This window comes from Haplochromis burtoni, unplaced genomic scaffold (assembly GCF_018398535.1).
Source record: "Haplochromis burtoni strain Fernald_Lab_line unplaced genomic scaffold, NCSU_Asbu1 Contig_804, whole genome shotgun sequence".
NCBI lineage: Eukaryota > Metazoa > Chordata > Actinopteri > Cichliformes > Cichlidae > Haplochromis > Haplochromis burtoni.
Genome location: NW_024583165.1, coordinates 1 through 26,377, shown reverse-complemented (window position 1 = coordinate 26,377; position 26,377 = coordinate 1). Strand labels below are relative to the sequence as shown.

At 40.4% G+C, this 26,377-nt stretch overlaps 2 protein-coding genes across 2 annotated transcripts; one reads left to right on the top strand and one right to left on the bottom strand.

The window, feature by feature from the left end:
• Window positions 1–66: 66 nt before the first annotated feature.
• On the bottom strand, window positions 67–25,759 carry ift140 (intraflagellar transport 140 homolog (Chlamydomonas); the record flags this gene model as incomplete). Its single annotated transcript, XM_042215713.1, is given in 27 exon segments — window positions 67–993; window positions 1,154–1,295; window positions 1,432–1,598; window positions 1,775–1,987; window positions 2,171–2,374; window positions 2,466–2,648; window positions 2,813–2,941; window positions 3,063–3,203; window positions 3,398–3,530; window positions 3,610–3,705; window positions 3,817–4,007; window positions 4,372–4,549; window positions 21,299–21,531; window positions 22,058–22,189; window positions 22,269–22,395; window positions 22,494–22,615; window positions 22,734–22,851; window positions 22,953–23,080; window positions 23,199–23,290; window positions 23,386–23,458; window positions 23,563–23,766; window positions 24,032–24,174; window positions 24,306–24,412; window positions 24,489–24,580; window positions 24,749–24,924; window positions 25,424–25,554; window positions 25,638–25,759. Coding segments are annotated over 27 exon segments (3,957 nt in total), but the record flags the coding sequence as incomplete, so codon positions are not given.
• tmem204 (transmembrane protein 204) lies at window positions 5,530–15,332 on the top strand. The gene is made up of 3 exons (XM_005950534.3): window positions 5,530–6,794; window positions 8,814–8,969; window positions 14,654–15,332. Exons 1-3 carry the CDS (start codon window positions 6,515–6,517, stop codon window positions 14,896–14,898), a joined length of 681 nt encoding a protein of 226 aa, XP_005950596.1. The 5' UTR covers window positions 5,530–6,514; the 3' UTR covers window positions 14,899–15,332.
• Window positions 25,760–26,377: the final 618 nt, after the last annotated feature.

The following is a 26,377-nucleotide window of genomic DNA, read 5'->3' as shown; positions in this document are numbered from 1 at the left end:
CACCTCAGTCAGTGTGCAGTGAGCTTTTTTGCATATCTAGCTAAAACAAAAACTATGATTTCCATCTCATTTTATTTGATGTTTTAATGGGAACTTTACAATGTATAAGAACAATGCAATTAATTCACAGTCTACGGTACTGCTAGACGTGGCCTCGTGTTATCAAAAATAGCTCCAAAAGGCTTTACAGAGATGAGTCAAGACACTGAGAAGATATTTACATTTAATACATCAGCTGAATATGAAAATAAATTGTACCAAATGTGTGTAAACCACAGTCAGACATGAGGAATAAATCAATCCCTGTAAAAACAGTCGTTCATAAAGCCACAGAGATAAATCTATAACATCATTCAGAGCCAAGTTTAGCTCAAAGGCGTTCTGCGTTCACAAAAGCTGCTGGAAAAAGGTTAAACCTAGGATTTAAATTTAAGAATAAAACAGCTGCATTACGTGATTTCCCTTTGCAGAGGATAGAGGTTCAATGTTCATTATATTCAGCATTTTGGAAAATGTTGCAACCTCGGCCAAGTTTGTCATATACATTAACTCCATATTGCAGTATCTTGTGTAGGTTTTTGATGTTTTGCAGCTCACACACACACAAACGTTTTAGTTTTCGTGTTTTCCACAGTACTCATTCAATATCTGATAGTCGAGTGCCTTTGAATGCAAACAGATGCTGTGCTCAGTCCACATAATGTGACTTTGGCAACCCTCATATCTCCCATGTAAGTTGTTTCGGACAAAACCAACTCCACAGTTATTTCCGGTCTGAAAAAGTGCAGATATATTTGATATAGTTTTACTGGGTTAAAACATGTTTAAATCCTCCTCCACTTCGTCTTCCTCCTTTGAGATGTGTATGTTGTCACTGCGATCCATAGGTATACCAAGCTCTTTCTGCAGGGCCACTAGGCTGGCCTGGCTGATGTAGTAGCTAACATTCTGGGATGGCAACAGCTTTTGGAGCTGCTCCAGTTTACGATTGGCCTGGAAAAGAATTACAAAGGACACAAATAGAAAAATTTAGAAAGTAGCACCAAGGATTTGTTTTTTTAAATTGAGTTACATGATGAATCATTACAGCCCTACATTAATGTGATTAGTGTAATCTGACCTATTGAAAAATCTAGAAAAAGAAGACAGTCACCAATTGGAAGTTGCCTTGCTGACAGTGGTGCTCGATAAGGAAACCAAACACATCTCCAATCCTCACAGCAGGGTCCAGCTCTGGCTCCTCCAGCAGGGTTTCACACAGCTGCACCGCCTCGCTGGCATCCTCGCTGTACAAACTGTAGACAAATGTGATGAGCTCAAAGCTTCGCAGACAGGTTGATAACGAAACATCCATCAAAAACGACCCGTTCTATGATGAAAACCAAAACTTACGGTAAAACTGAAATAATCAAAATGAGTTCATATTCGTACCTGCGTATGTGGACAAACTTCCTGATTAAGGTGATCTTGTGCTGCAGATCAGCCAGTCGCACTTCCTGTTGTCCGCTTGAAGCGTCCTTTGCTTTTGAGAGACACTTTGATGCCTCAGTCAGAGCATCCAGAGCCTTTTCATAGTTCTGGTAATCATCAATCTCCACCTTTTAAATGATAACAAAATAACTTTTTATTGAACCATCAAGATGTATCTATAAATTGTATTTTGCTTGATGTGCTCTGATACTGAGGCAGGCTTTTTTTGTTTTTTTTGTTCCAATTATATAATTCAATATAAACGTCAAAACAAACCGGCCAAATGAACTGATATTTTGCTCACCTGAGCACAAGCTTCATAGAAGCCAGCAAGCAGGTCCGGTGCCCTGCCTTTAGTGTAGAAACCAATAATTGTTTTTAAGATATCTGGATCTTTACGCCAGTCTAGAGATTGGAGATAGTTGGCGGCCAAGATGAAAAGCTCTTTCTGACGACTAACATTGGCAAAGAAAACAATTTTCTCTGTGTCGCCTGACTTCAGGAGCGCCCTCATTGCCTGTTAAGAAGAAACAAAATAATTTAAGTTTTTAGAGTCACAATTATTTCGTTTCCAGTGTAACAGCATGATGCATACTTTTTTTTTCCCTCAAGGAGACACATTAGGTGTTGCATATGTATCAGGTAAGATACGTCCTATGCACAGAATTCCTAATGAGTGTACAGCACATCTGATAATTACCTTGAGTTTGTTGCCAGCCTGTGTGTATTTCTTAGTGGCCAGATGGTAATTGCCCTGCCGCATGCAACAGTCAGCGATCCTCTCCAGCAGCTCCTTGCGGGCCTCTTCGGACATATCCTTCGAATCAGGTACAGTCATTCTCTCGGCCAAATCCTCTGTGATCGTTAGGTTCTGCGTCACGCACAGTTCCAGGGCTTGGTGGTACTGGGTACACAAATGTGGAGACACAAAAGCAGGAGTTAGCACATATGAATGGATTTACGAGCAGACAGGTGATGCTGTGTCGCAGCGGTACCTTCTTGGCTGCTACCAGTAACTCCACTGACTTCTCATACTTGGAATGTGTGCTGAAGAAGTCAGAGCAGCGAGCCAGGAGGGCTGGGTCTGAGCTCTCATTGAGATCCTCTGCGATCATCTCAAGAGCACCAAACTGCTCGGTGGCAAAGGCCAGCTCTAGAGCTCTGGACACATAGCCAGCCTATAAGAAAGAAATGAATAAATATAGCCACAGTTGAAAATCTACTTCACATTGCTTACTTTAAATGTATTTAACAATACCACCACCCCCCCTTGTGGAACGATTTATAATGCATCAATCCATTCACTGGAAAGGAAAAAAAACCACAGACAGCTGTGATGCACCTTGTGGTAAAGCGCAACAGCACGATCCAAATGGGAGCCTTTCTCCTCGTAGTAACACGCAGCCTCCATCATGTCCTCTGGGTTACTGAGCAGGGCCAGGTTCATCAGCTGGTCATCCAGGCCGTTCTCCTGATCAGACAAACACAAGAAAACAACAATGGGAAAAAAGAAAGCAAACAAAAAAAAGAAAAAAAGTCTTGCTTTATATATAGATATATATTTCTAACTGAGGCTGCTGAAAAACCCTTACTTTACAAAGTCGTATAGCATTATTGTAGGCCTGGGCTCGTGTGTAGAAGTGAACAGCTTGTTTAATATCATGTCCCTCGTAATGCCTGGCCAGGTGGTAAGAAGCTGCTCTGTCTCCCGTATTGTTGGCTATCTCTGACGCCTAGGAAATTTCAAAAATGTTATCATATAAAAGAAGAATGTAAATTAGTCAGAATAACAATACTGTTTACAGTGGCTTACAATGGTACAAGCCTATACATGTTTCCTAAGTACACAAGACACTATATATAAATCAGTAAACTCAACTCTTCAAGATCAAATTCTTTAAAATTACAAGTTTACAAACTGAGTCACCTTCTGAATGTCCCCCCTGTAGCAGAAGATTCGAACGAGGGAAAGATAATCCTGAGCACACTCGTAGAAATGCAGTGCAGAATCCAGGTCTGCCTGACTCTCCAGGTACTGGGCCCACCACTTATAGATGCTCCTGAGTTATACAGATGGAAGGACTGGTGTTTAAAAGCATTTCAGATGTTTTTAACCATAAAGGGAGAGCCGGGACTTACTTGTCTTTCATTTTGTTAACATAAATCTCTAGAGATGACGTGTCGTCCTGGAGCATTCTGGGCACTTCAACTCTGTGTGTGTCTGATTTCTCATAGCTGTAACAAAAAGGATAACAATCAGTCACACTTTGTTCCTATTGTATAGTTGTTCCGACACACACGACTACATTACTGACCAAATAATAAATAAGCTTTTGTTTTCCTTACTAAGTGAGGGCCAGTGTCTTGTCGCCCATGGATTCCAGGTATTTGGCATAACTGTAGTACGTGGCGCGCAGGTGGATGCGATCGTGAACTTCAGCTGTCTCCAAAGCCTGCTGCCATTTACCAGAAGCCTGATAGAAATTGTTCAGCAGGTCGTAGCGCTGACAGCTTTTGTACAAATTTTCTGCATCCTCCTGTTGGAAGACAGGAAAAGATGATGGAAAGATAAATGCTTTTGGCCCGGAAAGTCCCTTAGTCTGTGCGTGGTACAACTTAAAGGAAGGATGTGTTATTTGTAGCCAAAGCATGTGGCATTTCTGTGAGCTGGATCGCAGGTTTTTTGTTTTAAAAATGACTAAAATTATCTTCTAGAATGATTTTATAAACTCAAGTTCCTTTTTTTAAAGTTATCTTGTCTTTTTAAATGAAATGTAATTTTTTCTCTTATGGAGTTTTCACATTAGGTTGCAACCTGAACCCAAATACAGAGGAATAACCCTTTTTGCAATTCTTTCTTATAGTCTGGGGCGAAAATAAAAAGATTCTTTAATATCTCACCAGCATGCCCAGCTGAATGGCCAACATCGCAACTTGGGTTTCTGGTTCAGGCTCAGCCTCCGCCTCCTTTAGTGCTTTTGCTGCCCTGGCATTTCCCATATTCCCAAGGCACACGCGTGCCACATCCAGCCGGCGGGTTTTCACACACATCCGTGCCATGTTTTCCCACACCGCTTTACTACAAGAGAAAGGAGAAATGGCTTGTTTGCAAGGATGATGTGTGTGTGGCTCACTGCCTTGGCATTTTAGTATTCAACAGTAAGATCAGTCATACACACATACACAAATAAGTAAATATATACATAGAAAAAAATTAAAAGTTGGTAGGTATTTAATATTTTCCACTTATGTCTGGTTCCATTTAAGCTTATATTTGATAGTTAGACTGAATGCATGTGAATATGGGGACAAACCTGACTTAAGGCTTTAAATGCTTTTATGTCACTAGGGTCAGACTTTTAGTGGTGTAGTATCATTCCAATATCAAACAATGATAATGAATGTCCATCAAACAATCCTGTTTACTGATAAAAGCATAACCTAGAAATTATTACATTTTAAGATGGAGAAGAGGATTTTAAACTCAAAACAAAGGTCATTCTTTATCTTTCCTTTTCTTTTTTCCTTTTCTCTGACGTAAATCAAGTCTTTTACACACACCCCATCCCCCAGTTCAGTTTCAATTCCAAATATAAGATTCCACAGCCATCTGGTCTCTATTTCCATCCCCTCCCTCCTCCTTGCTTTAGCTGATACAGATGTGGGCTGTTTATTAAAGTTAGGCAACAGGAAATACCCCAAATCTTTAGGGGCCTTGCTATAAGAAGTGAGACAAAGTGAAAAAAAGCAATAGTAATAGGTGGCAGCCAAAGTCTTACTGTTTATGGTAATAGAAAACAAAACAGAGGGAGGGAAAAATCTGAGTTATTTAAAAATGTTGAGTAAAAAATCATGTTCACAGCACTCTGAGTGGCCAGATTTAGAGAGCCAGAAAAGGAAAGACAAGAGAAGAAACAGGTCTACATTTGGCCTCTCTTCCCATCCTCTTTTCCTCTCAGGAAACACATCCTGTTGCTGGCCGACTGTGGCAGTCACTATGTTTGTTGTACATGAGAGTGGAGACTTTAGCAAACGCCCCCTGGTCTCCAGACAAAAGAATATACCGAACAGTGACGTCTAAGAGGGGGTCTTTTGGACATTCTGTCACACGAACGCACTGGCACAAACACAGGCTCATATTTAAAGTGATCATGAAGGAGGGAGCTGTTTGTTCAGTGCTTGCTACAGCTGCTAAGTGATTCCTCGGATTATGATGAACTGCAACTCCCCTGCATTTCAACTCTGACCGCAAACATTTGCAGAGAAACCGTGTGTGCGCGAGTGAGCAACAGAGAAAAAGAGAGAGTGAGAGGGGGGAAAGATAGAAGGAGGCAAAAGGGGGTGGGCTAGAGGACTTCTTGTTCCAGGCAGGCAGCAGGGGCTCTTCAAGTTGAGAGACAGTCTTGGGTAGTCAAAGCAAAGCCACCTACGAGTCAGCTCCTAGCAACGCTCTCCGAAGAATCTACTTTTGTCATCTGTACTTTTCTGGAAGAAATGTGGCATTTCTGAGAAGAAGAAAAGGAAAGTCGATCTACTGCACAGCTAAATAAACCAACTGCAAACCCAGAAGTCTGAAAAGTGCATTAAACAGAGCACTGGAGGGTGGAAAAGCAGAAGATAAAAGTACAAGCAAGGACTGAGATCCAAGAGTCAAGCTGCAGTCAGCCGGAGCCAGTGGAATGGACCTAGGTGCCAGTTGGATCAATCCCGACGTACCCACACTGCTGTCTGAGGAGGAGGGCTGAGGATCTGCTGCAACGACAACCAACTCCTGAATGAGGATGAATGGAGATGTCCTTTAGCTAAGCCCTAAAACAAAACTCTTGCCAAATTCACCTCTGGGTGAGCTGGGACGACACTAGCTAATAGCTGAAAGAAGAAGAAGGTGGTGGTGGAGGAGGTGGAGAGTAGCCAGGGGGCCCAGAGCACTGCTAGTGCTCCTGGCCCAGAGGAGAGGCGAGGGAGCTGGCAGCCCACTGAGCTCGAACAGGACTCGGAGCAGGGGCACGACGGAGGGGGAGAGGTGGCAGGTGCCGGGCATCACATGGCCTTGCAGAGGCTGGTGGTAGCAGCGGTGGCCGTAGCCCTGCTGTCCCTGGTCCTAAATAATGTGGCAGCCGTCACACCCAGCTGGGTTCTGCAGGCTCTGGAGGACGGCCGAAAGCGCAGTGTGGGACTATGGAAGATGTGCCCCAACAGCGGGGAGAGGGGCCGTGACGACCTCCAGGCTGACAGAAGGGGGCAAGGCACACAGAAGCAATGTGAAAGCATTGGTTGGGGCTCTGAGTATGCAGGCTACCAAGAATCCCGTAGCACTGTCAAATGTAAGTTTTAACTTTACTTTAGATTTTACATTCGACATCACAGCATGCTTATGTCTGCTTTAAAAAAAGTGTCTAACCTTTGTCTTGTTAAACTTGCTGACTGATACATTGGTACATCCTTATAAATAAAAGAAATACACTTAATGCTGCAGATATCGCTGTACTGCAGAGTTTTATATAGTAGTCAGTTTTGTTCTTTTTCATATGAAAAGACACCTCTGAAGAATTTCACTGTTGGGGTAAAATTGACATCCATGAATTAAATCCAAGCTCCTAACTTTCAAGTTTATCCAATGTATTCAACCATCCAAAAATCTGTAGCATGTACTCCATAAAACAGCTACATTTTTCAGTCAAAGTCAATGCTACAATGGATTTATATGCTTCTAATAATAAGCTCCAAACTGTCTTTCAAGAACAAGTCTGGGAAATGCTGGAAATCCATTGGCCAGCTTTACTGGTCACTGGGCAGCGCTGCCAACTAATGGCAGAAGTGACTTACCATTCATGAAAAAATAGTAATCGTGTCAATGCCCCTGTGCTGGAAGTGTATTTTATAACCCTGTTTCCAAAAAACCCAAAAAAACTGGAATATAGGTCACAAAAGAACAGAACTCCTCCCCCCACAAAACTTCAAAAAATATAACATAACATAGAAACCTCAACAATTTCAGAAAATCTCAGCCAATATAGGAGTTTTATCCTTGCATGATTTCATCATCTGCGGTATAAACTGCCATAAGTAAAAGACTCAGATAATCTGGAGAAATCTACATACTTCTAAAATCAAAGTGAACACAGTTTTTGCATCCACAAATAAAAGTTCAAGCTCTACCACGCAAACATAAATTGAACATGAACTGGTATTCATGTAGAGGTTTTACACTCTAACTGACCACTTAATGTATCTACTGGACTGTATGAATACATGAATGTCTTCAAGGGAAATCTGTAGATGGATGTTTCAGGGGTTGTTGTGGCTCAGGAGGTAGAGCAGGTCATCTACTAATTGAAAGGTTGATGGTTCATAAGTATGGATGCTTTGTTATCCTTGGCGTCATCACAGTGTGCGTGTGTGTGTAAATCTTAGATAGAAAGCAGTTAGATGAAGAAAAAGGTACTGTGTGAATGGGTGAATGAGACATGCTGTACAAAGCACTTTTAGTGCTCAAATAGAGTAGAAAAGCACTATCTAAGAACAGGTTTATTTACCTTCAGATCAGGGAATGATCAGCTGTATCCCCTGAGTCACATCAACCAGTAAAACAAACACAAAAAAATATATTAATATGTATAAATAAGACTGAGAAACACAGCTGCCTTTTCTGGGAATGATCTTATATGAGATAGATAGAGTCATGGACAGTCTGTCCAGCAGGCTAAAGACAAGATCCATCCAGCTCAGTTCCAAAGCATCTGTGATGATATAGGGATGGAGTAGTACACAAGGCACTGGCAAAGTGCAGAATGTCTGGATACTTGCGTATGCTGCCATCAGGGCAGCGTTTGCTTCTGGGAAGGTTTTGTCTTTTTCAGCAAGACAATGCCAAACCACATTCTGCACGTAATTACAATTCTGCAAGTATAACTGCAGTTCTCCAGAGGAAAAGAGTCGTGAGCATTCCTGCCTTCACACACACACACACACACACACACACACACACACACACACACACACACAAAACTGAAACAAGACCAACCAGCTCTGAACCACTGTGAAGCTGAAATCCTATATTGAGTTATACTCCACAGTTCAAAAATCCTTCAGTGTTTCAGAAGAGGAGGTGGCCTCTATGTTCTGTGTTGTTTTTGCACTAGATTTTTTTTTTTTTTTTAGAAACCGTGGGTACATTTTAAATAAATTAGTAAATTGGTTTTATGGTGCCTTCAAAAATTCAGACATATAATAAAGCTATCCTTTAAAACTATTATTGCCATTTAGTTTTTCATGTGTATATTTGACTCTTTTACATCACAGTGCCAGAAATATGACACAACTTTTTCTTCTTGTCCTTCAAGTGCAGTTTAACATGATGCGAGCATGTAACCTGATAGCGACAGTGGCCCTGACTGCAGGTCAGCTGATCTTCCTTCTAGGCCTGATGAAGTTGCCCTTCATCTCACACGAATCCCAGTGGTGGGAAGAAGCCATCGCTGCACTTTTCCAACTAACCAGTAAGTACCAGCATCCCCTCTTTTTAAGTGTTTTGCCATTTGCAAAGATTTAACCAAATCCAAAATTTACATATCCATGTATACAAATGCTACAGACCAAAGTTCACACGGTGTCTGGCCGAGTGCCATAAAATTGGGCTGTAATCACAGCTGGACCTGGACTGGGCAACTTTCCAATACTGAAGATCAACTTCTAAGCCTCAAATGCTGCAGGAAGTTACTGTGAAAAACTTAAGACACTAGCAAATCTCATCCTTTAGGTCTACCTAAGAAAAAGTAAACCCTAATTTAAAAAAAAATAAATGCATCATAGACCATATTTTTACTAAATGTGGATACTCATCCATATTTAAATGAAAAGTGGTCACAATAGCGGAAACAAAATCTGACTTGATAAGACTCTCCATCAATTCAGTCAAAATTTCGAAAACGAGAGGAAGATAGAACCTGTACTATCCTCAGGATTAACTGCAATTGGAATTAACTAGCATCTATCCATTGTCGATCCCTCCATCCATCCATCCATCCTCTACTATCGACATTAAGTGTCCCCTAGTATTGACTTGTCCCGGTGCCCCTGCTGAGGAAGTGTGTTGTGCGCTGCGGTCACTCAGCTGCTTGGTTTCTGAGCAGCATGAAGGGGGTCTGCTGTGGGTTTAAATTTAGTCCTAGTCCAAAATCTATGGACCAAAGCTGCAGTGAGCCAGGGAGCGACTGTCGGGCGCCAGGATATCCCTGCTCAGGACGAGGAAATGTCTGTAACTACCTGTTATGCAAACCCCTGAGCTGAAGAAGGAAAAAGAGGGGAGGGGGGAATTAACGGGAAAGACAGTTTTCGACGGGGACTGTGTGTTTGTGTGTGCACTTGCAGGAGGGAATATGTGCATATATGCTTGTGTATGTTAAGAGTGTGTTGTGGCGTGATTGTCTGTTTATAGTGAGCTTCGGTGAAGAAATGTCCTTTGGTACTCATGACAGCAGGGTGGGACTTGCCTCACTCTAGATACACTGGCCTAGCTTTTATGTCTGTTTACAAAGTGTCTAAGAGTAGTTGCAAGTAAAGAATCTCCTCTTTATCTTTAGTCTATTCAGGACAAATTCCAGCGGGGCTGATGGCTTTTATCTAAAGACCTTGGTGAGAGGATTGAGGCCCACCCAGTATTACTGCATTTTCCTATATTAGACAACAACACGAGGAACACCTCAGTGGCCAGGAGCTCATCTCACAAAAGAACGATTACCAAAGGCAGCAGCATAATAGATTTGGCATTCTAAAAAGAAATCTACAGCACACACCTACTTCCCTGACATTAAAAAAAATAACACTCTCTGGAAAAATCTGATCTTCCAATTTTACTCTTCTGACACAAAAAGGTTATTATCAAAATGTACGTAATCTTGACCTTAGAAATTTATCAGTTCATAGTCGTTCATAGGACACGACACAAGAAAAAAAAAATCAGATGACAAGTGTCGCTTGTATATACTGAGCTCCTTTGTTTTCTTAAAGACAGATTGCTCCAGAGAACATCTTTAACACATGGACGTCAGATAAAACTACCAAACTAAGAAAAAAACAGACTAAACATTCGAATTTTGACGACTGGAGCTGAAGTTAACTTGCTACTTCCAGCTGATAGAAATCTTCTGTTTGAGTTTATTACATACATAAAAATAAACTCAACAACTGCTACACTTATATTATTTTCTTCATCATTTCTTATTATTCACTTCATCTTATTTTCTGATGTTTTTAAAATACACTCCCATATCCACATACACGTAACACGTGTATCAAAGTAACTATCCACTAATATTTGCTACGTGAAAACTCTGTGACATGCAATAAATATGTCTTAAAGGCAGAACAGCATTATTTTAACAGATCCATCCAGACCAAACAGACCTATCTGTTCTAGGCTCGGCAGATGTTTTCACATATTAGAAAATGATATGACTTCCAAATATTATCCTATGAAATATAAATTCAAAATAAAAAAAGGCACATTTCTTTAAGCCTTATTTTGTATGGATAACAGCAAGATGTTTCTCAAGGTCACAAACAAGGCTTGTTCTTTAGACAAACTAGAAGTCTAAAGCTCCAGTCACACCGGCCTAAAGACTTGTCAGCAACCTCCAAGTACCCACCAGTCACTTGGGAAAAATGTGTATTTCCTAAATACTGCATAGATGTGTCACTAGATGAGAGTAAACTTTGATCTAATGGGTGGGGTAGTTGCACATGTAAGTCAAGAGTCATTAGATATAAGTCAGCAACATTAATCCTAAACCACCCTAAGCTTGGCCGTCTCAACCAAATTTCTTGAAAATACATCCAATGTTTATTGTATTACAGCATTATGAAAAAAAAAAAACTTGGGCCACCTCTTATTTCAAGCCAGGCTTTCTGGTCATTTATTAAAGTGGGCTTCAGCAATAGTTCTCCATGCTTTCTGAAGCTGAAGTTTTTCTTCAGACATTGTCTGCCTTCCACTCATTTTTACTTCAGTCCTTGCACCAGACCATTTTGTTTGATTGTTTAACGGGCATAAAATAATACTTTTGCACTAATAGGGCGATTCTCAAAGTGCTAAAGGCTTAAAACTTGCCGTATTTTAGCATGGTGAGTCTTTAAAGATTTGTGGAAACTGGACAAACAGAAGAGAAAAGAAGAAGAAGTGGCCCATCGACAGCAGATGAACAGCATCTGGAAATCATGGTCTGAACAGATAAAAGAAAAACTTTCAGAAAAGACCTGAAACAGGACCATGAGAATTGCATCTGGCCCTTCAGATGATCCATCTACTGTTTACTGAAGCCTCATGAACAGCAGTGACACCTCAATGGTGCCAGTGGAAGGAAAGGAAGGGAAAGGAATAAATTGATGACTTTTGCCAAAATACACAAGAACTGAGCTGGAAATCAGTAGAAACAGGTCTGATAGAGTGATGTATCCAAAATTTAAATTTTGGGTCGTTAGAATAGGCTCCAGCCCCCCACAACTCTAATAAGGATAAGCAGGAGAGAATGATGATGGATGGATGGGTTTAAATTTCCATCTGCTAAACACGGTGGAGGATCTCTCATGGTTTGAAATGCACACAGAAAAGTCCCATTTTGATCCATCATACAATAACCATCTGGAAAGCAAATTCTGTTTTTACCTTATATACTGCATTTCCATGTATATTGGTACGTGGTTCAATAAATAACTGCACCTATTTCCATCGGAAAATATAAAGAAATGATGGTGGCTCAACACTTTTGCACAGCACATTAATCTGGGCCACAGCGGTAGCCCAACTAAACGAACAACAGACTAACAGTGCATCCCTAAAACCACAAGAGTAACATGAATAATAAAAATGCCACCCATTTTGGAGCATTTTTGGAGGTTTGGACAGTTGGACATATAAACAATTAATCAATTCTAAAAATAACCATCAGATTCAATAATAATGAAGTGACTGAGCCATAATTCCTGGAAATAAAGGCTGAAAAATCCCAAAGAAGACCAAATCATCTGAGTGTTGATAGTTATGCAGGCCTCTACCATTCATTCATTCCCCACTCCCATTTCAGCCCTCCCCCACTGAGTCACTGAATGGGGCTCGCTTCTGAATGAATGGAGGTATTTTTGCCCATCGCTCCCTTTCACTGGAATGTTTTCATTTTCAGACGTGCCAAAATGCTTTACAACTGCAAGTAGAGTGTGAGTGTGTGGAATAACAATATTAAGCTGCATAGAGCCATATCTCAGCAACACTGGCTGGTCCAGACTGAAAGCACAATAGTGGTCTTTTCACCCCGTGAGACAACTCTGGAATGTGTTTTCTGAATGGACACGGCTCTAACGTGACAAATGTCAACACTGCAGATCACATCCCACTAAGAAGCAGGTGATTAGTGAATTTGTACAATCCGTTCACTGATTTTAAACCTGGCTCCAAAATAAGTCACATTTGTGTCTTAAAGTCTGTGGCTCAATAGATTCCTGGTGAGAAGCAAGACATCATGACAACTTCAGTAGGTCACTACTAGCTAAAAGGAAAATGCAGGGCCAAAGGAATTTCCAAGAACCAGTCACATAGCAGCAAGACTCATTAAGATTTTCTCTGTGACACATTGTGTCAGATGTCCAGTAAATGTATTAACCTCAGAGCTCAGGGTGTGGCAAAGAGGCGAGGAAGGAAGGATGGAAAGAGGAAGCAGGGGAAGGAAGCTTGAGAGATAAGTCCCTGCCAGAAAAGAGGTTCACACAGCCCACCCTGGCTGGAAGCTGGACGGGAGATTATTCATTTTCTTGGATAAGGAGCCAGACAGGTTAAACATGAACAGACATGAGCAAACAGTTACATTCTTACATACACAGTGTAGTGGACACATATTGATATACAGACACAATTATCCACATCCTCACTTAAAACAATGACAACCATCTTACAGTGGAGGTAGAGAAAGAAATATAAATGAACTTCCCTCATTGGTGCCACTGACTGCTTCAGGAAACCGAATGATTCATATCCTAATGCACTAACATCCCTATTTCCAGTGATTATTTTTGGTCCCTGTATTTATACCACTGTGGATGAGGCAGGTTTTTTAGACATGTAGCATTGTTGAACTATATAATGGCTCCAGAGCACACTTGAAGGCATTGAATGAGGAAAACCCCAAGAAGTGTTGCTTTAAGACACACTGTACCTAACGGTAAAGAAGTAGGACAACAGCGGCCATGGAGACAGTGAAAAATGTTGATACAACCAAATAAAGATCAAAGGAACAGCATGAAACTAAAGACTAAGGCTTTATAACTTCGCATGCAAGCAGGAATTCCTCTTTGCTTCAGTCAAGCTCCTGTGAATCAAAGACAGCAGGAGATAAAACATCTCAAAGGCTTTTCCAAGCCTGTATTCATGCTCTGATATTTTTCTACTATTGAGAACTTTAATCTTGAGATTTCTGAAGTTCTTCCTCAGAGGAAACAGATTTCCCAAATCAAAGGCTGTGCACATAGCTCTGGCCTTCCTGAGCAATACAGTGACTACAGTGATGGGGTCTAAGTGTCAGTATGTGGGATTTTAAAAGCCACAGAGAAACTTCAGTTGTACATTAGGCCAAGCAGTCTCTTTCACTTGGGCTTCTAACTATCAAAGGTAAAAAACAAAAATCGTAACTGTTGTTTTTCTTGGGTTGGCCAGTTCCAGTGAAAGGAAATCTTAATGCTTCAGCTTACCAATACATTTCCAAATTTGAGAGAATGGGATTCTTCTACCACTGCAGGTTTCATTTTATTAACTGTTGTAACTAAAATGTCTTAATACGATCCCAGAGACTCTGTCTCAACCTTACAATTAATTGTCAAAAGTCTCATCTGGTACAACACAACATTGCCAGCTCATGGTCATGCTGACCTCGATCACCTGGTTTTAATGTGCACAGGAGTTGCTAGCATTCCTGTAAACGCTTCATTTCACCAACACAGTGTTTGCACTCTGAGTCTCTCAGTAATTATGTCAAGATGAAACATGACCTTGTCTGTTTTTCCAGTGTGAAACAAGATGCAGCTTGAATAGAAGAGCACCTCATAATTTAAAATAAGAAAAAGCACAAATTGTATTTCACTGGATCCTGATATTGGTAAATAACAGCTGACTGATTTTTCTCTCTCTGCTCCGTTGCAGGTTTTGTTCTGGTTATTGGACTTGTGACCTTCTATAAGATCGGGCCCAACACCCACCTTTCCTACTCCTGCTATATGGACATAGCAGCTTGCCTGCTGGCCACTATGGCTGCGGCTATGCTCATCTGGAACATTTTACACCGCCGTGATGACTGCCTTGCACCTCGAGTTATAATCATCAGTCCCTCACTAGCGTCACCTTTTCACCCACGTCTGGACAATGACTATGTGGAGTCGCCTTGTTGAACTCAGGAGATCTCACATGACACGCCAGTGACAAGACCCTTCATGTTTAACTCCAGCTACGTGACAGTAATGGGACTCTCAAAAGAAGACGACGCTCCTGTGCTCCCACAGCAGCTGGACTAACATACGCTTGCAATTGTATTCTATTTCTCCCATTCCAACAATAGAGATATGATAAATATTTTGCTATTTAGTGCACAGTTTTCACATTTTTAACTAAAGTTAATGTATAAAGCAGCCCTAACGTTCCAGGGAAATTCAAATCCTGCATGATTCAATCATGTATTCAAGCCAGAGTAATCTGTTAAGTAAAGAATTTGGATTAGGACTGTCTTTCATAAAACATAATTCATATGAAAAGATCAAGCTGGAACTTGACATATTTTATTAATGGTGCATTTATGAAATGGTCTCCTGCACAATCATAAATTTGAGAAAATGAAAGATGTTGAAATTATAATACTAGAATACCTCATATTTGTGTTCACTAGTTTAAAGTTTATTAAAAAAATGTTATGCACATAATAATTATATATGTTACATGTAGGGAACATGCCAGGATAAAAGCTGAAGAGTCTTCAGTTAGCTTTTGGGCCGTGCTTTGCCAAATCAGTGACAATATTTAATTTTTTTTTATAGCCAGTGAGAGATGGCATTTTGAACAAATGAAAGAAGAACACGAGGATATATTATAATGTTCCAAGAATACTTTGAAGCAAGAAAATTTAAAAAAGATAAAAGACAAATAACCCACTAAACAATGTGTATGGATAATTGTGGATTAGTTTTTATTCAATTGTTAGTAGCTATTTTGCCGATGTACTGCAACTTGTTCAGTTAAGTTCATTTTTCATGATGCTTCCTTTATGATTCTCTCCTTGCTTTGGTACATACTCGATACCTAAATTAATATAATATATATAAAAATAATACCATAGCGCTATCATAAGTAGTAGTAATGACCATATCATATTTCTGCAAAAAACTCCAGGTTATTTGTGGGACTTCCACATTAAAATAATAATATACCATGTATATCATGTAAATTCAATAAATTTATTGGTAAGTATAATCAAGCAGTGGTTGTTGTCTTTGCTGCTTGGTGCCCAACATCATGACAAAGGCTCATTCATTAAAAGTTTATTTTAATGAATTACCATTTTTCTAGTGACTTTAACCATTTATCAACTGGAAATTCTTTATCAGCAGTTGTCTTCTCATAACATTTAACCAGAAATTACATTAAGAGGAGAAGTGGGACAGAAATCTGTTGAAGAAAAACTAAAGATGGCAGTTGTCCTGCCCATGCTCCCAAAGAGCTGATTAATTATCTTAATGTGAAACACATTAGCCAATCATGTCACTGTGTTGAGAGAAAAAAAAACAATTTCAGGGCAAAGTCAACAAACTTTTGCATTTCTTTTTTAAATTGGATTTTCCTGCTGATTCTTTACAGGATTTTTATTTTTATTCCTCTGTATTCCTCAATATTTGATCCAAGATGGCTGCTTCCAAAACAGATTTGATTTAAAGAGGACATGAAACGCTACACATTTAAAGGCTAATTTACATCACTGAGCCCTGCTCTCAAAAACTGACATAGAACACTGTCTGTGAAGCTGGATCTAAGAAATAAGTGTTTAAAGTCAAAGTTTTAAAAACATGTTTAGCGTCATCTTCTGTTAGTAAGGAATGTGGTTGGTTGGTTGCAGCAAATAGCCCTATATTAGTTTATGTTAGCTAACTAGTGACAGAATCGATAACTCGGAGGAAAATAAGGACACTAAAACTAAAAACCAGTTTAAGGGATCACTTTTGTGCTGCTCCTGGCAGAAAAAATGTGTTTTATGTTAAGAAACTGTCTCTTTAGTAGTAAGTGGCTGTTTGCTGTTTGGCTAACTGCACTCAAAAGGGAAAATCCAGCAGTGAGCTGTAATGTTTGATTTTGTAAAGCAGCGGTCCCCAACCTTTTTTGCGCCACGGACCGGTTTATGCCCGACAATATTTTCACGGACCGGCCTTTAAGGTGTCGCGGATAAATACAACAAAATAAAATTAGTACCGGTACTGAAAAAAAGAAGATTTATTCATAACACACATGAAAAGACCCAGGAAAAAAAGTTAACGATAAAAACAATAATAAAATAACGCTGAAAACTGATAAAAACTCTGAAAACCATACATTTCACACCTGAGCCTCAACTCTCACGGCCCGGTACCAAACAACTCACGGACCGGTATAGGGGTTGGAGACCGCTGTTGTAAAGCACTTTATGAATAAGGACTGTGTGGAGGAGAGCTTGTTTGAGTCATCAGACCAACATGCTGTGAAAAAGTGTGGGTTTTTATTTTTGCACAGTTGTGACACCTACATGTTTCAGGTCATCAAACAAATTTTAAATCTAGAAAAAGATTTCAGTGATGGTTTCATTTATTAAGGTAAAAGAAAAAAATATCCAAACCCTCCTGGCTCTGTGTGCCTTCCTTGTTAATCATGAATGAACTATTTCACTACCCACACCCAGACCTGATTACTGCCAGGCCTGCTGGATCAAGAAATCACTTAAACAGAGCATGTCTGACAAAGTCAAATATGTTAATAAATCTAAAAGCAACACATCATGTCACAATCTAAGGAAACAGCTGAGAAACAAAGTAATTGACATCTATCGTTCTGGAACAGGTTACAAAGACATTTTATAAGGCTCTTGCACTCCAGTGAACCACAGTGAGAGCCATTATCCTGTCGTCCTTCTCTCACCCCAACCGGTCGCAGCAGATGGCCGCCCCTCCCTGAGCCTGGTTCTGCCGGAGGTTTCTTCCTGTTAAAAGGGAGTTTTTCCTTCCCACTGGCGCCAAAGTGCTTGCTCATAGGGGGTCATATGATTGTTGGGTTTTTCTCTGTATCTATGAAGCGCCTTGAGGCGACTTTTGTTGTGATTTGGTGCTATATAAATAAAATTGAATTTAATTTAATTATCCACAAATGGAGAAAAGTTGAAACAGAGGTGAACCTTCCCAGTAGCGGCCGGTATGCCAAAATTACGACTCATCCAGGAGGTCACAAAGGAACCCAGAACAACATCTAAAAAACTGCAAGGGTCACTTGCTTTGGTTAAGGTGAGAGTTCATTATTCAACAATAAGAAAGAGACTGCTGACGTAAAACTAACACAAAGAATCTCATACTAATAGTCAAATATGGAGGTGGTAGTGTGACGATAGTACCATGCTCTCGACCAGATAATCCAGAAGGAGAATGTCCGTCATCAGTTCATCACACAAAAATCAAGCTCACTCTGGTAATGCAGCAGGACAATGATCCAAAACACACCAGCAAGTCCTGGTGCGTCACTCCTCTAAACAGCTCACAAAAATCAAAATGAAGGTTTTGGCCTAATCAAACTTAAATCTAATTGAGATGCTTTAGCCTGACCTTAAACAGGCTGTTCATGGTTGAAAAGCCTCCAATATGAATTAAAAATAGTTTTGCAAAGAGTGGGCCAAAATTCCTCCCCAGCGATGTGAAGCACTCTTGCCAGTTTCTCCAAATGCCCGATTGCAGTTCTTGCTGCCAAGGGTGGCACAGTTATTAGGTTTAGGGGGAAATTACCTCTTCACAGGTCATCGGGTAAGTTTGGAAAGTTTTTGTCCCTTAAAATATTAAACCACCATTTTAAAGCAGCATTTTATATTTACTCAGGTTATCTTTGTCTAATGAATGAACTAAAACATGTAATTGTGACAAATATAGAAAAAATTAAGATAAAGGGGGGGGCACTTTCTCATAGTACTATACGCGTACAGCTGCATCACAGCTGTTGAACCCCGAAACCATGTCCAGCAGTTATATCTCAGCAAATCCAAAACAACCTAGTCTCAGAGTAACTTCCAGTTGTACTATTATAATAAGGAACTTGACTCTAGCCTGAAGCATCAAAGGATGGTACAAAAAGTACTGAATGACGATATCAGTTCCTTGGAGAATGAAAACCTCACAGGGAAGAACAACTAAAATTAGCTCATTCTTTCCAGTGACAACTGGCTTAAATGGGGGTCATGAGGGTCAAATGTATCACACCAGTCTCAGCCTGAACACCTTCTTGAGTCATTTAATTCCAAGGAAAGTTTGGCTCTAAAGAATAAATTCAAAAGAAAAAGACTGTAACAGACTGCTTGCATAAGTGTGGGAAGATAATCTTGTAGCAGCATGTCACTTAAAAGTCAAGGACAATGTGAATGAGAGGAAGCAGCACAGTGTGCACTGAGTAAGACATCCCAACCTGGATGTGACACACTGCTTTTAACGGCAGGAGGAACTTTGATACTGACAACATCACCTTCAAAGTGTGTTACATGTTTTATATCTCATCCGTGGATACTGTGGGTTTCATTATCAGAGGGAGGAAGGGCCTTTTATAGTGCACATTGATGCAGCTGTGACTCAGGTGATCTCACCTTTTAATGCACACATGTCAAACAGGCATATTGCCTCTAGTGTTTCCACCAGATATTTCCTCAAAATAAATCTACTACATCTGAATGAATTCTGGTTCACGAGCTAGAGTCAGATTTAAATATGAGACCCTTTGTTGATTCAGACCTGCATCATAGAGACAAGTCCCTGAAGATACAGGTTAGTACTGCAGGAAATGCATAATTCTGTGGGTGGAGATATGCGGGAATCATACACAATACAAATCTTCAAAAAAAAAAAATATGCGCAGCAGTAAAAATAGCCTTCAATGAGGAACCAAGTAAACCTGTCATCATGCCTATTAAACAGTTTGGAATATCCGGCCAATGGTGTAAGCCGTTTTCCCATTTGTTTGTTTTTATGCTATTTTCCCATTTGGGTAATGTTTGTACGTGCGAAAGCAACGCTACAGCAGAATTGTTCCCTGGATCACGTACTCCCCTAAAGATAATATCAGATCATCGCTGATATCACATAAATTTCTCAAAGACGCACACACACTTGCAGGAACTAACACACACATCCTTTTAGTGACCTGATTTAATGTTTGTAAGAATGGAAAAGGGGCACTCGCTTTGGACCAAACTGGCAGGGGGACCTCGAACGTGTGTGTGTGTGTGTGTGTGTGTGTGTGTGTGTGTGTGTGTGTGTGTGTGTGTGTGTGTGTGTGTGTGTGTGTGTGAGATTTAATGTTTAGAAAAGTACATCCCCTCAGAACACACCCGCACACTAACAGAAACAGTCACACATATACACACTGAAGAGTTCCTTCCCTCAACAGAGACACACAAAAAAACCCTTAATCATGTCCTGTGTTTTTAATCTAATTTATGTACAGTGAGTTTGCTCATTTTAAAGGATCCATATAGAGATTTCAAATTGAAAGATCATTGGTGTGTCATCACTTTTCGTTGCCAGGTGTTTAATTACAAAGGCTCTCATTGCTTAGGACTAACAGTATTATTGATGGACGTCGTTTCTGGGACTGAAAAATTAAGGCTAAGGTACTTTAAACCTCTATTTATTGTAATTGTCAGCAAGGACCAACAATAGAAACCCAATTGAAAAAAACATTTTTCAAGCCAAATTTCAGGTTAAGTATCTCAAAAGTAACTCAAACTTCTGAATAAATAAAGTAATTTTTAGTTACTGAGTCGGAATTTTCAAATAATTTTGATATGCTCCCGTGGTTTCTGTGGACATCAATAAATACTCTGCTTTTTCCAACTCAGGTCATACTGAATAAAACATTAAGCTCATTTTGCAAATTATACTTATCATTAGAGTCAGAAAGAAAGATTGTCCTGTGCGTGCTCATTGGCCAATGACTTGACAATCACAAGTTGTTAACGAATGAGAGTGCGGTGTGCTTGACAGTCAGATCCACCTCTCAACTGTCATGTAAGGTTATAAAACGCCAAAATGGTGACGATGAAAACTCTCAGCTCATAACCAGGCAGCACCTACCAACAGGTAATGACACAGACACCTACATCCATCCTTTATACCCTGTATGTTTTTAGAGGCAAGACAAATTTTGAAAATATTGAAAAAGCAGGGACAGTTTCTTCATGAGACTTTAAGAGAGCATAGCACACTAAAGGTTACAGAGCTATTGTACGAGTTTGACCTTAACAGTCAAAGGTGCTGAGTAAAATGAGATTAAATGAAAATCAACAGTTTGTTGTAGCTCTCCCACTGCAGAGCATTGGAAAGCATTCCAAGAACTGTCAAGGTTGTGTTAACAATGCTACCCCCTGTGTGCTGTGTGCTTTGTCTTTGAACTAAAGCCCCTGTGGAAACAATTAGTGGATTGGTGGGGATGTGATGACGGTTATCAAACAGAAGCAAATACCATGCTCCATGCCTCCTCTATTAGCAAATACCACTGAGAAAGACACATGCATCTGTGATGTAAACATACCTCTTGATGAGCTTTATAGACTTAAAGGCTTCATCCATGTCACCGATAGTCAGGTAGAAGCTGAAGTTGAGCATGGCGTCACGAGTGGCCTTCTCACAGTTCTCCAGACCTACAAAGTCTCTAAGAGCTTTCCGGGACACCATATGAGGGACCTGGGAGGGCGTCCCTGTCGTTGGCTGGGTTCGGTATGACGATGCCGAAACCTCTATTAACCCTTGATCCTTCTCACCTGGCTGGTAAAAATATGTAGCAGTAAGATCAGCACCCACATGATTCAGACCCACTCGTAATAAGCATGTTGTGAAGTGAGAACTTAAAAATAAAATAAATGTGAAATACAAAGGGGAACAATGAGCACTAGAGACTGAGTAGGAGGGATCACAAAACATGTCTACTTATTAAGTGGTTTTTTAGATGTGCACAATTAGAGTTGTAGATATTCCACAGATGCACTTGTGCTGGCTGGAGTTTTCATGTTTTCTTATATGGAACGCAAGGCACACACAATCACAGCACAACAAAGAAAACTGAGGCTTTCTGAACGAACCGTACAGAGCAGACACTTACTTCAGGCAGAAATACATCACCCCTCCGAAATAATAGCTGGGGGTGTATTGGACCAAACACAGAGTTGCACATAAGAATAATGACAAGCATAAATAAAAAGACACATGATACATGACACAAAAAAATTAAGCAACAGATTTATATGTGGATCACCCCGGCTAAATGGAGAACACACACAGGCTCAGTCCTCACCTTGCAGCTATAATAATAGTAGGGCACATCCAGAGCGAGGAGCGCCTGCATGCCTGGAGGTCTAGGGGAGCAGTCCTGCAGGAGGAGCCCATGCTCCTGTGTGCAGAAGAGGGTCACCACCAACACATCCACCTAAGTGAAAGGAAGCCATCATACTTTTTAACTACCCCTTAGTTATTACTATATTACAGTGTTTAGGAGTGGTTTTTACCATATCCAAGGAACTATTTAATATGGATTCAGAGCTGACTGGCACAGTCTCGCAGACAAAAAGACGAGGTTCACTCTCATCCCAAAAATGAGACACAGGAGAGTGACCGCTGAGCGACCACTGCTGCCTGGAAAACAGAACAGAGTGAGCACAGTATGTAATCAAAGGGGGAAAAAGGTAATATGCACGAACACAATAAAAACAGACGAAAGCTACTTTGGTTACTTTTCACTTTCTTCTTCCTGTGAGATACCACTAGAAGGTCTGCCAGTGAAGAAGTCAAAGTGTGTCACAGTGTCCATCTCAACATCATAAAAGTACACTTTGTGATCAGGTCGCCCATTCACCTGAGAGGAAATAATCTCGCACAGTTTATTTAAGTTAAATATGCACAGTTTGATATGAAGACATTACATTTCCAATATGAAATAGAAGCAAGGTTTGATGTGCTCACAGTACACTCACCTGAGAGATTAGGATGCTGACTTGGCTCCCATTAGCATTACATTTAACTGACCTTAGTGTTCCCAGATTGGGAATCTGGTCAGCTAGGTTCTTGGTGCTGCAGTGAGCTTTGGCATCTCTATAAGGACAAAGAACATGTTGATAAAGACTCAATAAAAAAAGCACAGAGGCTTCTTTTTAAATTGTTTTAACCAGGATAACATCCACGTGAATGCCAACCTTCTGGAGAGGTCGAACACTCTGATGTTTGCCGTGTCTGTGCCCACCACCAGATAGGACTGGCGCACATTGAGTAGTACAGGGTTTCCCTCGGCCTTGGAGAAGGTTAAAAGCTGCTTCACTGTGCCCTGAAAGCAATACCCAAGATCCAAATATGTTTACATTCTTTAAAATCCACTCTGACTTAACGTCAGCTGATATGCTGTCTCATATTTGTGTTTATATAAATATATGAGGCAAACAGACCTGAGGTGTGCGGATTTGTACCCGGTTTGGTTCTACAGTGTAAAGATTCTCGCCGTGTACAGCCACCACGTGCGAATCACAAGGAAATGATCCTGGGAATTACAAAGACGTAAGGCAGAGAAAGCAAATGTGGTGAAATTAAAGGTGGAAACCGTGCTGTTTACTGTTTTTTCAGTGAGTGCTGTACCTGTATTGCGCAGACTTGTCCCTGAAAGCTCATACACAGTGACCTGCTTGCCATTCCAGACCGTCACTGAGTCCTGACAGTGTGACAAAAAGAAAGTTATGTTGACATGACAGCAGTTTAAACTTCTGCTTGTCACCAACAGGAATACTTTGTGAAAGCCTTCATCTCTACCCTTACCTTAGTAACACACACCCCTCTGACATGTATGTCAGACTGCAGAGAAAAGTGCAGACCTGTGTGGAACTGAGTGATGTTGAGCTGTGTTGGGGAAAGCTGCACTGCTGCCACCTGGTGGCTGAAGTGGGCTGACATCACATGCTCACAGAGGATCAGAACTGTGTTTGAATTGTTTGCCGCCAGGAGATTCAGGTTGGAGCCCCACTGAAGGAGAGATCAAAGTGGAATTTCTAAACAGAACACTACAGATGGTTTGTGACATAATCATTAAAAAAATTATGTAATGTAATCGAAACACCCCTAACCCATGCATGTTTGGATTGTGGGAGGAAGCCAAAGTATCTGTTCAGAGTACTGTACTGGTTAGTTTAACTGATGACTCTTCATTGGCATGACATCTGGGATAGACCTGGAGTGGTAGAACATGGATGGAACGAAAGTAATGTACTAATGCTGGTCAAGACATTACCTGTAGCTGAGTGACATTTCCTCCAATTTCTGTTGGTGTCTGCAGTTTCCACTGGGGCTTAGTGTCACCTCTACTGCTACCCGACTGCACCACCATCCTCCACATTGCTATGCGTCCATTGGTGGTGCCAGCTGCTAGGATTTCTGAGTGTTGCACAATTTTTAAAAAAGCAACGAGTTGTTTTTTTTTAACCTATGCATTTGGAAACATTCAGGAATATGGTGATGGGAAAGAAAAAGCTTCTTTTCATTTACAATTCTGTGCAAACTTTTACCTTTGCCTGCACAGTATGAAACACAGTTGATCATCTCTCCCCTCTCATATCCCAGAGTCTCATCAAGAGACAAAACATAGTTGTCATCTCTTTCCAGATCCCACAGCCTAAAATATTCAACAGGGACATTATTACTCAAGTTTGAAATTTACATGTTTTTTTTCTCAGTGTGTGTATACTGACCTGATGACCTGCTCCCCGGATGCAGTGATGAGGAGGCCATCTTCTGTCCACACAACGTCTACATTCTGCCCGGATTTGCTGCTCAACTTACCCTGTCACAAAAAAAGTCACGCATTACTCCACACTGATCTTTAGTCCTGGCACAGAATATAAAAAGGGCACACATATTCAAGTATAGTAATAATTAAAGTAACTGAGATTAATCATTCATGTTGATATTACTGGTTAATATATATTTAAAAAAAAATCTTTCTGTATACCTTCATAATCTCCTGTGCTCCACCCTCAGGTCCGAGAGCATACTGTGACAGCATGAGGTTCTCTGTGATCACTGCGAGGGCCTCTGTCTTCTCAATGTAGAGAAGTTTCTTGATGGAGCCCTCCACACTGAGAAGGACACTCGTCTTACAATACTCATCCACACTATGGACTTTACCTATATGCATAAGACACGGGATTAAAGATGAAATAAGTGGAATGTCTGACAGCTCAAACCACAAAGTGTTCATATTTATTAAAGATCAGACTGGATTCTGGATCAATAGCATTATAGCTTGTTGTATTTTCCCCTTTCTGGAGACTCCCACAGGATTACTGCTTCACAGAGGCAAAATACACTTTTGATATAATTTTCAAGAAGTCTGCTGGATTAATCAGACTTTCTAAAACCATGAATACTTTTCTCATACTGTTCTTCGTAACTGTTCAAAAATAAAGCAAAGTATCATCAATGCAATTTACAGAACAAACAAATAAAATAAACAGCCTTTATACATTGAGGGCTGTGACTGCAGAAGACTGCTGGCCTCAGACAAAATTATACAAGGCAAGGCAATGAAAAAACAAATTGTGTCTTAAAGAAAGTATGGTCAAATGCATTGAAAATAACAAATGATTTAATTTTCCAAACTCCAACAGGAATCACAAACTCCTACCATCTGCAGTGCAGATAAAGAATCCAAGTCCCTCCTGTGGCCCCATCTTCAGAGGTGCCCCCTTCCAGCTAAACTTGTCCAGCGCACGCTCATCTCCTCTCACAGATGCTCGAGCTAGCATTGCCACATCACTATAATAAAATACAAAAAATAGTATTTGATTAAAAAAATGTCATACTCTTCCACTTGATATGGGACTTTGAAAGCTGCTTACTCTCCAGGTGTGGACGGTCTGAAGATGCAGCAAGTTAAAGGTTTCTTGTATTCATGTTTTACAAGGTGGTTTCCATGAAGTCTCCCTCTCGCATCCACCTTCCATACTGCCAAAGCTCCAGACTGTCAATAACAATAATAACAGTAATAGTTAACAGTTAATTTGCCTAGCACTTTCAAAACAGTTACAAAGTGTGTTAAAGAACACAATAAAATCTTAGTTAAAAACATAAAAGAAAAGTTCAAAGAGTTAAAACACGAAACGGTTTGTTTTCTTTTTGCATTGAGCCAGGCTGCACGGACAGCTAAGAGTGTCTGATGTGCAGAATGCAGGCAGTGACTTGGTTCATAAGAAGTGACCAAATCTGTAACATGTAAGGCTTGTACCCATGTATCGTATACCCAAAAGGTTGTGAGGACGAGAATGATGATTTATTTCTTTGAATTTGTTATAAGTCTGGCAGCTGAGATTTAAATGAGCTGGAGGTGAAAGATGGACTTCTGGCTGAGATCCCAGTAGAAGGAATTACAATTATTCAAACACAATGAGATAAAAGGATGTATGACTTTTTTCAATGTCCACTTCAGATAAAAAAAATACAAAAAATGACACTAAAGGTATGCTGTACACACTTTGAAAAACAAAGGTTAGGTAGTTTCCAGTCTGTGTTCACGCCACGTCAGTAACAATCTCAGGGAAGCAATTGTTGCTTCCATCAATCTGGAAAGGGTTTGAGGGTT

Excerpts from the sequence above, each read along its gene's own strand:
- tmem204 (XM_005950534.3), top strand. The coding sequence starts at position 6,515 with ATGGCCTTGCAGAGGCTGGTGGTAGCAGCGGTGGCCGTAGCCCTGCTG. Across the intron at positions 6,795-8,813 it reads ATCCCGTAGCACTGTCAAAT|TGCAGTTTAACATGATGCGA; the intron begins GTAAGTTTTAAC and ends TTGTCCTTCAAG. Across the intron at positions 8,970-14,653 it reads TGCACTTTTCCAACTAACCA|GTTTTGTTCTGGTTATTGGA; the intron begins GTAAGTACCAGC and ends GCTCCGTTGCAG.